This window comes from Rhincodon typus, chromosome 16, assembly GCF_021869965.1.
Source record: "Rhincodon typus isolate 14 chromosome 16, sRhiTyp1.1, whole genome shotgun sequence".
NCBI lineage: Eukaryota > Metazoa > Chordata > Chondrichthyes > Orectolobiformes > Rhincodontidae > Rhincodon > Rhincodon typus.
This window is the reverse complement of record NC_063347.1, coordinates 802,138-814,434: the sequence shown is the minus strand read 5'-3', so window position 1 is coordinate 814,434 and position 12,297 is coordinate 802,138. Positions and strand designations below refer to the sequence as shown.

Below are 12,297 nucleotides of genomic sequence, written 5' to 3'. Positions count from 1 at the left end.
TGGGGACGGGTCTGTCGCCGTACAACACTGGGGTGCGGTGCTGGTGGTTGTTTCTAAATCTAACCCTTGACTGCGTTGCAACAGGAATGCCAGTGTTTGTAAGTCTACAAATTCTGCCTTCAGTATAACCTCCTGAATCGTCTGTAGGGATTGATTGTAATTAAAGCTTTGATTTTTAAGAACATTTTTGGGTTTGCATGGTTTGAATTTTGTTTCTTCTTGCTGCCCAGATCCTCCTCTGTTTGAGTCATGGCACCATTTCTTCGCCTCTCGTTTAATTCCTACGAGGTGGGATCCTTGGTGAATTCAGCTGACCCTCTACCACCATTCGTTGCTGTAAAGGTGAAGGAAGCCTTGACAACAGGTATGAAAAGTGCAGCTCTGAGCTTCAAGGGAAGGGATCCCTCTATCTGTACAATCCGGGGAGTTTGGCAGGGAGTCCCTGCCCCTTCTGGAAGTGCCAGGGTAATGCCCACCCATTCTTGCCCATTCACTGCAGTATCGGGTGGGGGGCCTGTGAGAACTAGATGTGGGTATTCTGACCTGATGATAGTATGGGTCAAGATGCTTCCTGGAAAGGAGCAAGTTCGCGTGGATTATTAATGATTTAGATGAGGAATCTAAATGTAATATCTCCACATTCGCAGATGACACAAGACTGGGTGATCTGTGAGCAGGAAGCAGAGATGCTTCAGTGTGATTTGGACAGGTCTAGTGAGGGCGGAAAGCAGATTATTATCTGAATGGCAATAGATTAGGAAAGGGAGATTGCATGAGATCTGGGTGTTCTTGTACATCATTCAGCGAAACAAGCGGGTGCAGCAGGTGGTGAAGAAGTTAAAATATACTTTGGCCTTCATAGTGAGAGGATTTGAGTACAGGAGCAGGGATGTCTTGCTGCAATTATACAGGGCCTTGGTGAGACCACACCTGGAGTATTGTGTACAGATTTTGCTTCCTCCCCTGAAGAAGGATGTTCTGGTTGTGGAGGGAGGTGCAGTGCAGATTCATTAAATTGATTCCTGGGATGGCAGAACTGGTATATGAAGAGATACTGCAGTAGTTTGGATTATAAAGTTTTTAGAAGAATGAGGGATTCTCATAACCTATAAAATTTTACCAGAGTATAGACAAGGTAAACACAGAAATGATGTTACTGATGACCGGGGAATCTAACCCTAAGGTTCGATCATAATGAATGGTGGAGCAGGCTTAAAGGGGCTGGATGGCCTACTACCCCTGTTTTCTCTGATTTAAGTTGTATCATTGGAAGTGAACTGAGAAGTAGCTATGGTCCTGAGCTCCTCAAATTGTTTGTGGGTTTGAAGGGAAGTCACTGACCTCAAACTCAAGTCACTCGGTCAAGTGAGATTAGTAATTACAGTGTGAAGACAGGAAGTAGGCAGGGGAGGCCAGTTACTGTCAGAAATATCACAAGATCACGGTGGCTGAATAAACACAATAGATTAAAAAAAAATAAATTGGAAAAAACTATTTTTGGGCAGAAAAAAAATGACCGGGCACTATTTAAAAATTAAGCGATCCCCTTTCAAGACAGATGCAAGTGTATTTTCTTGTAGAGTTGTGTTGCTTTGAAACTGTCTTTGGAAGTGGGCACGTTGAATATTTTTTTAAGGTGTGAGTAAATCCTTTTTGGCAAAGAAATCAGAGGGCAATGGGGTTAAATAGGAAGGTGGATGTTTAAATACAAACTGATCTTATGACTGATAGAAAAGGCTCAAGGAGATGAATGGCCTACTTCTGCATTTAACGAGTTTGTTTGTAATGATATGACTGTGCCCGGAGAAATGTGCTGATGAAGAATTCCCACTGCTCCACCAGCTGCCCATTTAGTAAATGTGTTGATTCAATCGCTAATGCGGCCAGTTGCTTTTCTCTTGTTCTGGACTGAAGTACAAAAGAGATGTCCCTCAGGCTTCTTCTAATGAACCCAAAATAATCTGATTATTGTAAATGAAGCTTATTCTTAAAGCAAGTAGCAAATATTGGTTAACATTTAAAACATAATCTGGAATTAAAACTGTAACCCCTTAATCCCACAACTAGACATAAACTTAAAATGCAAAAACTCAAATTTCTGCATAAGTGATTTTTTTTGCTCTTTAATAAAAGGGAAAACATGACTCCTTTTAGGCCAAGGATAGGATGTGATGACTTCTCACACTGTCTTTTCCTGTTGATGAAGCTGAAGATTTAATGGTATATATTGAGATGAGTGTCTAGTTCTGACTGCGTTTGTTTCTTCAGAACATGGTCACAGCCCAACTTCTCAGCCTCTACTAGGTAGACAGGAAGTATTGGTATTAGAAAAATCTCAGGTTCCCAAGGGCTTCTTCTGAGATCAAGATTTCAGGAGAGTCTTGCAGTCTCTGGGTATTCTGCTTTACTCTCTGACTCTTGGTCTGTAGAACAGAACTCTAATATTGTAAAGGGTTGGTATGCAAGCATTAACAGAAGGACCCCTAATCCCCTCAATACCTGGTTTTTCCAGTAATTAAGGCAATAAACCCTATTTCTTGTTGGAGAAGCAGCGAAGCAAAGCTTTCAAAGTCACTTGATTTTCAATGAAAATAGCATAGAGCTTACAGCATCATAAAGCTGTTGACTTCATTTATAAGAAGTCAAATAGCAAAACCACTTTTCAGTTGAGATTGTCCTGAAATATAACTTTATGGATTCAGTATGATAAGATGTGGCCAGATACTGACTGACCGTGCAAACAAAATCACACAAGTCTAATGAGACCATTTGGCTCATCAAATAAGCATTATGACCTAGTGTCAAAGTCTTCCTTTATTCCCCAAACCCTTGTACATTATTTTTATCCAAATAATCATCCAATACTCTCCTGAACACCTCAATTCAATCTGCTTCCACCATACTTCCAGGCAGCTCATTCCATGCTCTAACTTTTCGCTGTGTGAAGTGTTTCCTCACATCACTTTCGATTTAATGTCCTCTCATCGTTGTTCCTTTCTTGTGCAGAAACGGTTTCTCCTTATCTACTCTGTCCAGCCTACTCATGATTTTGAAAACTTCTATCAGATCTCCTCTCAGTCACCTTCTCTCCAAGGCAAACAATGCCAACTTCTTCAATCTATCCTCATCGTTGAAGTTCCTCATCCCATGAACCATTCTTGTAAATCGCTTTCGCATCCTGACCAATGTGTTCACACTTAAGTATTCCAGCTGAGGTCTAATAAGGGTCGTGTACAAGTTCAGCATCTCCTCCTTGCTTTTATACTCTGTTTTATTAACTGCCCTCTCTACCTGTCCTGCCACCTTCAATGATCTGTGCACAAAAATACACCCAGATCCCTCTCCTTCTGAACCCCCTTTAGAATGGTATCCCCAATTTTATATTGTCTTCTAATGTTCTTCTGGCTAAAGCGCATCACCTCACACTTCTCTGTATTAAACCTCACCTGTCCCTTATCCCCTCATTCCACCAACTTGTCAATGTCCTTCTGGAGTTCCATATTGTCCTCCTCACAATTTACAATTCTTCCAAGCTTTGTGTCATCTGCAAACTTTGAAATTGCCCCCTGCACATCAAAATCTGAATCACTAATGTATATCAGGAAAAGGAAGGGTCCCAAATTCTGACTCCAATAAAAGCAAAGTACTGCAGAGGCTGGAAATCTGAAACACCGAAAGTGTAAAAGCAGGGGTGGTGTTGCATTATTAGTCAGGGAGTCAGTTACTGCAGTTAGGAGGAATGATACCTTGGAGCGGTCATCAAAGGGAAGCTTTGTGGGTAGAATTTAGGAATAAAAATTGGCAGTCACACTGGGAGTATAATACAAGCCCCAAACAACCAGGCAATTGAGCAGATATGCAGTCAATTCAATAAGGCATGTAAAAGTAGTAATAAGGTAATTACATAAGAGGATTTCAACCACCCTAATGTTAATTGGGATAATGGAGACAGAAAGGACTGCAGATGCTGGAAGCTAGAGTCCAATAATGTGGAACTGGAAAAGCACAGCAGGACAGACAGCATCCGAGGAGCAATAAAACCAGCATTTCGGGTTGGAACTTTCTTCCGCTCTGAAGAAGGGCTTCAATCTGAAACATTGACTTTCCTGCTCCTCTAATGCTGTCCGATCTGCTGTGCTTTAATTGGGATAATATTATGTAATAGATTTAGTGTAGGGGAGGGGGAGGAAATTGCATTAAAAAGCCCCTCTGACAAAAAATATACATAATGTGTAGATTTGTCTGTCTGACAAGGAACAGTGCAGTGCTGGACCTAATTCTGGGGAATGAAGCCAGACAGGTGTGCGAACTGACAGTGGGACAGCATTTTAGGGATGGCATCCACAACATTTTCCATAACAAATTTGAAATGTACAAGGAAAAGGAGGGTCTGCCAAAAAAGGCTTTGAATTGGGGTAAAACAGATTGTATTAAAATTAGTAAACTGGGAATTAGACTGGGAGCATCTACTTGATGGTAAATCTGCAGCAGAACGATGGGAGGTGTTCAAAACGGAATGTCACTGCGGAAGAGTATGGGCCCAATGTGTTCCCTTTAGGGTGAAACATTGGAGCAGCAGGCCCAGGGTACCACAGGGATCAGTGCTGCGTCCGTCAATGTTTGTAATATTCGTAAACAATGGAGCTGAGAATGTGTCCGGGGGTGTCGGAGTGTTAGACAGCATGGAAATAGACCCTTCGGTCCAACCGGTCCATGCTGACCAGATATCCTAAATTAATCTAGTCCCGTTTGCAATCATTTAGCTCATATCCCTCTAAACCCATCCTATTCATATACCCATCCAGATGCCTTTTAAATGTTGTAATTGTACCAGCCTCCATCACTTCCTCTGGCAGCTCGTTCCATACACACACCACCCTCTACGTGAAAAAGCTGCCCCTTAGATCCCTTCTATATCTTTCCCCTCTCACCTTAAACCTATGCCCTCTAGTTTTGGAGTCTCCTACCGTGGGGAAAAGACCTCTGCTATTCACCCTATCCTTTGCCTTCATGATTTTCATAAATCTCTAAGATCACCCCTCTGCTCCACGGCAAATAACCCCAGCCTATTCAGCCTCTCCCTATAGCTGAAGCCCTTGTTGTGATGGTAGGAGATGATAAGTAAGATTGGCCAGATGGTTCTTGGTGAAGAAGAAGGTGTTAGGTTACAGGAGGAGATAATGTATTGGGCAGGTCAGTGTTTGATGGAATTTAACCCTGATAAGTATGAGACAAGGGGGTACTTAAATGGCTGGACACAAGGAAGCTCAGAGGAACAGAGGGATCTTGGGGAGCCTGTCGACAGATCCCTGAAGATGGCAGGGCAGGTTAATAGGATGGTTCAGAAGGCTTATGGGATACTTGCTTTTATCAGTTATTACACAGATTATAGGAGCAGTGAGGTGATGTTGGAGCTGTACAGGACTTTGGTGTGGCCACAGCTGGAGCACAGTGTACAGTTCTCTTCTCCGGATGTGATTGCACTGGAACAGATGCAGAGTATATTCACCAGGATGTTGCCTGGTACATAGCATTTCAGCAATGAAGAGAGGCTGGGTACGCTTGGGTTGTCCTTTATGGAGGAGAGAAAGTGGAGGAGGGACTTGATAGAGGCATTTAAAATTGAGGGATATGGGTATAAAACCGTTGTTCCCTCATTTGAAGGGGCAGAAACAAGGGGGTATTATTTTAAAGTGAAGGGCAGGAGGTTTAGAGGGGATTTGAGGAAAAACACTTTCACCCAGAGGGTGGTGGGGGTCTGCAATGCACTGCTTGGGAGGGGAGTTGAGGTGGGAATCTTCAAACATTTTAGAAAGTACTTGGATGAGCACTTGAAATGTCAAACATTCAAGCCTTATAGGCTAAGGGCTGGAAAGTGGGACTAGTGTAATTGCTGGCATATTTTTGGCAGTTCAGACCTGATGGGCCGAAGAGAACTTCCTCAGTTCTGAGGAAGGGTCACCGGACTCGAAACGTTAACTCTGTTTTTTCCCTTCATAGATGCTGCCAGACCTGCTGAGCTTTTCCAGCAACTTTGTTTTTGTTGTTGTTGTCATTGATATCAACATTGACCCCACCCTCTGGTTGCTCACCATTCCCAGAGGAATGTCCTGGAGCCGCTCTGTAACATTGCATCCCTGGTGCCAGGGTCAACAACACATCATCCTGGAGTTACATTGATGCGCAGAGATATACCCATCTATTCCCCTCATAACAAATTCCCTATCAATATCACTCCTGGTTTCTTCCTGTCAGCCACTCTCACTGCCTGAAACATGGCTCTGACTCCACTCCCTTGAGGAACCAGTGCCCTCAGAGTCCAAAATGGCAAACTGGTTTGTGAGTGAGACTCCAGATGCTTGGATTGCCTGGCAGTCACCCATTTCCTTTCTGCCTCCAGGCTGTTAAGCTGTGCTGTGACTACAGAGGGGAGTGAGAACTAACAACTGTTCCAGTATTTTAAAAGTGGAACGGGAGTTCTCTATCAGAACGTAATGTTTTAATTCTGCATTAGGCCAAGGTGGACCATGAGTTTGATTCCTAGTTGTGTGGCCACTTGTTCCTGTTCTGTGCTGGTTGTCTCTCTCTGTTCAGCTGTTCCTTGCCTTTGAGCAGAACGCGGGAAGACTCTGGTTCAGAAGAAGCCGACTATGTATCCAGACTGGCAATCTTCCTTTGATGCTCACATTTACGAGGGACGTGTGATCCAGATTGTGCTGATGAAGAGTGCAGAGGAACCTCTGTCTGAGGTCACTGTCGGGGTTTCAGTCCTTGCTGAACGTTGTAAGAAAGGCAGTGGCAAGGCAGAGTTCTGGGTAAGTGAGGGTTAATGAGCTTAGTGCACGGAAAGTATACGGACCAGACAGTAGCATCAATAAGGAAGAGGATATTCAATCTCCACTTCACTAAATCAGCTCAGGAAAATCAGTTAGCAGGCAGAGACCAGCCTTACTGTCCATCTCGTGTCTACTGCAACACCAACGTTTAAGCGGAAACAAGGAACAAATGCTGTGACAGGGTGAATTGGCAGAAACAGCATGTTCTAAACCCACGTATTGTAGTCTCTTGCTAACCCTTGCAGCTGGATGAGCAAAACGTCCTTTGTCCTGGGACTGTTTGATGGGCACAATGTCAAGGGAACTTCAGCTTTAGATATAAAAGAGCAGAGGAAAAGTTACTCTGCATTTAACCCTATTTCCTTATCAAAGTTTTCATACATGAGAACAGATTTAAAGTATTATGAATTTATTTTTAGTTTTAGTTTTGGCTGTGATTGTTTTAAAGGCAGATGTGACAGTGAATTGTACACAGCAACGTCCCTTTGTCTAAGCAGATCAATGATCAGTTGCCCTGCCCTGACACCAAGGAATCCTGCAAAAATATCTTGTTGTCTCCAAGTTCACAGTGAGCTCAAGTCTTGATTTAATGTATCACCTGAAAGCCTGACCCTCTGAGGTTGGTACCCTTCCTTAGCACTGACCCTTGGAGTGTGGCATCACCCTGCATCATCTCTGTTCTGAGTCTGAACAGTATTTTAAAACGTGACCAGGAGGGAGTGTGTGAGACTGCTGGCCCTGTAGTAACAAGTAGTGTGTGCAGTCACGGCCAATTCACTGAGCCCTGACTGTGAAGACAGTTTATAATGTTCACTAATGTCTGTCTGTGTCTCATTCCACAGTTGGATTTGCAGCCCCAGGGGAAGGTACTAATGGCAGTGCAGCTGTTCCTGGAGGATTCAGGTGAGATTCTGTAGGGATCATTCCTCAGTGTGAAAGTTTCCTCCTTACTTGTTTCTTTCCATGCCCTTGTCCTGTCAAGAGAGGTTGAGGAAGAATTTTGTTCATTGTGTTTTGGAGTTGGAGTGTGTAAAAGGTTGCTTTCCTGCTATAGCTGCTGGACAGTTAGAAATCTCTTCATCTCAGACTGGTTAGCGTTTGGAATATGTGAAAGAGCGGGGGTGGGGGGACATTGTGAAGCTGGTGGACACTTGGCAATGTCAGCTGATGTTAATCACAGTGTTGCAGGGTGAATCACTGATCTTTGCACTATACCCTGTCAATGAACACCATTGTTAGGCAGCAAGGTGTATACAGGAAAGTTTAAAGGGATATTTTTACTGATTCTATGAATAATCTACAAGTTAAGGTGAACATCCAAGGTCTTTTCCCCAGGGTAGGGGAGCCCAAAACTAGAGGGCATAGATTTAAGGTGAGAGGGGAAAGATTTAAAAGAGACCTAAGGGCGGTGCATGTATGGAACGAGCTGCCAGAGGAAGTGGTGCAGGCTGGTACAATTAGAATGTTTTAAAAGGCATTTGGATGGGTATATGAATAGGAAGGGTTTAGAGGGATATGGACTAAATGCTGGCAAATGGGACTAGATTAAGTTAAGCTATCTGGTTGGCATGGACGAGTTGGACCGAAGGGTCTGTTTCCATGCTCTATAACTGTATGACTCTATGGCTGTTTCTGCTCCATTTCCTTGCGCATTCTTCCTGTTTTCCCCCCAATCTACACAATCCCCTGGAGAGTGTAAATGTTTTTTCCTACTGCTCTATTACCACAAATTCAAATCCTAAATGTCTCTGATTTCTAGAACATTGTTACTCTTGGCATGACCATGTGAATGCCGACCTATATCTCAGTCATCCACTTTCCCATTTGTGCCCACGCCTGCAGCCACCTTTTTGCTAACACAAAGACCAATTTTTTAGCCATGACAATACGCCTTGTTTCACCAATATGCATTGGTTTGATGACAGTAAAACTGCAAGTTTCAGTGGCTGAAACCTTTCCCTGGGAGTGTTTGATGGGGATAGTGTCGAGAGACCCGTGTCGGGTAGGAAGGGTCACTGGACCCAAAATGTTAACTCTGATTTTTTTTCTTCACAGATGCTGCCAGATCTGCTGAGCTTTTCCAGCAACTTCTGTTTTTGTTCCTGATTTACAGCATCCGCAATTCTTTCAGTTTTTGTTTAGAGAAAGCTTTGCTCTCTACCTAACCTTGTGCTGTACCTCCCCTGGGGATGTTGGAAGGGGATGGTGTAGAGAAAGTTTTACTCTGGTTTAAAAAAAAGGCAGATCTCCAAATTTTATTTTAAAGGAGTCAAGCAATATTCACTTTCTACTTTTTAAAAAAAAAAGTAGAGGCAGCTTTACTCTTCCTCAGAACCGTTCTGAGGAATAGTCACCAGACCTGAAATGTTCACTGATTTTTCTTCCCAGATGCTGCCAGACCTGCTGAGCTGTTCCAGCAATTTCTATTTTTGTATAGAAGAAGCTTTACTGTGTACCTAACCTTATGCTGTTCCTGATTACACTGACACTAGCAGCACAGGTTTTGGAATGTATGCAATTTGGGCCAGTGATGGTTTTTTTGCTGATTGCTGAGCCTAGTTAATGTCAGGGTGCCAGATAATGGGAGGTGAATAGAAAGGAGCTGAAAGAAAGATTTGAATTTCTGAAGAAGGGTCCAGACCCGAAACGTCAGCTCGGATGCTCCTCTGATGCTGCTTGGCCTGCTGTGTTCATCCAGGTCTACACCTTGTTATCTATGAAAGAAAGATCTGATCAGAGATGGGAAACCAATCATCGTACTTGCAATAAGCCACACCCACTGGCCCCCATACCTTGTTGCTGTGGTAAAATAATAGGTTGTAAAACCTGAATGACCGGCTTCCCAAGTCCCTGCTGATTTTAACTATGTAATTTTATGCCCAACCTTGTCTTGTTAAATGGTTCTCTCCAGGGGCACTGGGTTGAGTTATCAGTGTGTCAGGACAATGTGACAATGGGCTTTTCTGAAAATCTAATATTGCAGTGGAGAGGCTTTGAGAGGGGCCATGCACAACCTTCTCAAAGTGGCAGAGCTGGCTAACTGATCATCATAAAGTGCAGAAACAGGCCATTCCACCAAGTCCACACCGACCCTCTGAAGATCATCCTCCCCACCTTATCCCTGTAACCCTGCATTTCCCATGGCTAATCCACCTAACCTACGTATCCTTGAACACTATCGGTAATTTAGCGTGGCCAATCCACCTAACTTGCACATCTTTGTGTGGGAGGAAACCGGAGCGCCCGGAGGAAACCCACACAGACACGGGGAGAAAGTGCAAACTCCACACAGTCGCCAAGGCTAAAATTCGAACCTGCGTCCTTGGCACCTGTGAGGCATCAGTGCTAACCACTGAGCACCATGCCGCCCATAATGATTAGGAACAAGCCAATTGAGCTCACCGTTAAGGTCTTTCTAATTGGAAGAATCGAAAAGCTGCAGTGCACCATTTTCTGTCCTCCCTTAAACCCCAGCACCACCATCCCCTCCCCCTGGCCCGCACCAACCCTATTCCCTGGGGAAAGGTAAATGGCATTACTGAGCCATTGGATTTTATGATTTAATAGACAATTTCACGACCTGATTATGGACCAACCTCCATTTCCATGCATTTTCCAACTCCCTTTGTGACTCCTCTGTCCGTCAAGAAGCTGTATAACTGAGCCTTGCAAATGTTCGATAACCCTCCATCTGCTGCTCTCTGGGAAAAGATTTCCACAGCTAACAACCCAATGAGGAGGGGTAAAGAAGGTATTACCTCTGCCTTAATGGCTAATTCCTTCATGTTTAAATTGTCTGTGGTTTAAGCTCTCTTGCAAGGCAAACAAACTTTCAACATTCCACCCCCACACCTCAAATCCCCTCTGGATCTTTTATGTTTCAACATGTTTTATTTTTCTAAACTCCAATGGCGTAACTTGTCTGACCTTTCCTCATGAAATAAACCTCTTGATCTCAAGATTCACCTGAGTGAACATTCTCTGAATTTCTTGTAACGAGGTTACATTATTTATGGAGTCATAGAGTTAATCTTCCTTCCAATTTATCCATGTTGACCAGCCATCCCAATCTAAACTAGTCCGACTGGCCAGCATTTGGCCCATGACCCTCTTAAACCCTTCCTGTACATATGATTTTTAAATGTTGTAACTGTACCAGTCTCCTCCTCTTCCTCTGGTGGCTCGTTCCATATACGCACCACCTTCTGTGAAAAAGTTGCCCTTTAGGTCTCTTTAAAATCTTTCCCCTCTCACCTTAAACCTATGCCCTCTAGTTTTAGACTTCCCTACCCTGAGGAAAGTAAAATAGAGACCAGCTCTCTAGACTGTACTCTGATATGGACCCACCAATCCCATGTACATCTGTGGCAAAGTCCCTGCTTTTCTTATTCTGTTCCCCTCTGCCTGATTGCATTAAGTTTATTTTTAAGTACCAAGTCATGATCTCTGTAATGATAATCTAGCATTTCTCTTTGGTAGCTGTTAAGCTAAATGACCTGTAGTTTCCTGTTTTCTATATCTATCCTTTCTTGACTAGAGAGCTCTTATTCAGTATTTTCTAGGATGTAGGAGACTATAGTAAAATAAAACCAATATGTCTGCACCTCAGCAGCCACATCTAGTCAGAGCCTGAACTGTTGTTTGTGTTGACAGATTGTCACCAGTCTGTGAGGGAGGAAGATGGGGCAGTGACACTGAACCGGCGCCGAGGAGCAATCAAACAGGCGAAAATCCACTACATCAAGAACCATGAGTTCACTGCCACCTTCTTCCGACAGCCCACCTTCTGCTCAGTGTGTCGGGATTTTGTCTGGTGAGGATGATGGGACAGAGCCTTTGTGACTGTGTAACTCAGCTCAACTGTATGAGATTGATGGAGGTCAGCGACGCCTATCACCCAGGGCTGGGGGCAGTGATTGGAATACAGGGACAAAGGGGTTTGGTGACTGAGGGGAACATAGTCCAGGAATTGGCTGGATCAGGGGAATGGGTGGTCACCCTTAGCACTCAATGTGCCATCATTCTGTTCTCCTGTGGTGTAGTGTTTCCGGATTGTGATTAGTTCCACAGATCCAGTTTTTGGGCCTGAGCCTCAATTGAGAGTGAGTGCCACAATTGTGGCCTTTGGATTCTCTGCTTTTATTGACTCTGTGTCTGTGATGTGGCCATTAAAACCATCCAACTGGCTCCTGGGCACAGCCTCCTCCTAGGGGCTATTACCCACCACGCCCTCTGCTGACTCCTGGGCCATGCCAGGGTTTTATTTGTTTTGTGGTGAATGTTGTCTTTGTGTTGCTGCAGTTTGCTCAGTGTTGACTCTCCTCCACAGGGGCCTGAACAAACAGGGCTACCAGTGTCGACGTGAGTATTGTGCCTACCCCCAGCATTGACTAACAGGCAGATCTTGTTGTACACACTCTCTCTCTCTCTCTCTCTCTCTCTCTCTCTCTCTCTCTCTCTC

General features: G+C 44.0%; 1 protein-coding gene across 1 annotated transcript in view; it reads left to right on the top strand.

The window, feature by feature from the left end:
* Positions 1 to 12,297, top strand: part of LOC109918618 (protein kinase C delta type-like) — a 75,476-nt gene that overhangs the window by 36,605 nt on the left and 26,574 nt on the right. Inside the window, exons 2-6 of the mRNA XM_048606282.1 lie at positions 231 to 364; positions 6,616 to 6,815; positions 7,679 to 7,739; positions 11,490 to 11,649; positions 12,166 to 12,197. Coding sequence (XP_048462239.1) covers positions 250 to 364; positions 6,616 to 6,815; positions 7,679 to 7,739; positions 11,490 to 11,649; positions 12,166 to 12,197 — 568 coding nt within the window. The 5' untranslated portion in view covers positions 231 to 249. The remainder of the gene's footprint in view (positions 1 to 230; positions 365 to 6,615; positions 6,816 to 7,678; positions 7,740 to 11,489; positions 11,650 to 12,165; positions 12,198 to 12,297) is intronic.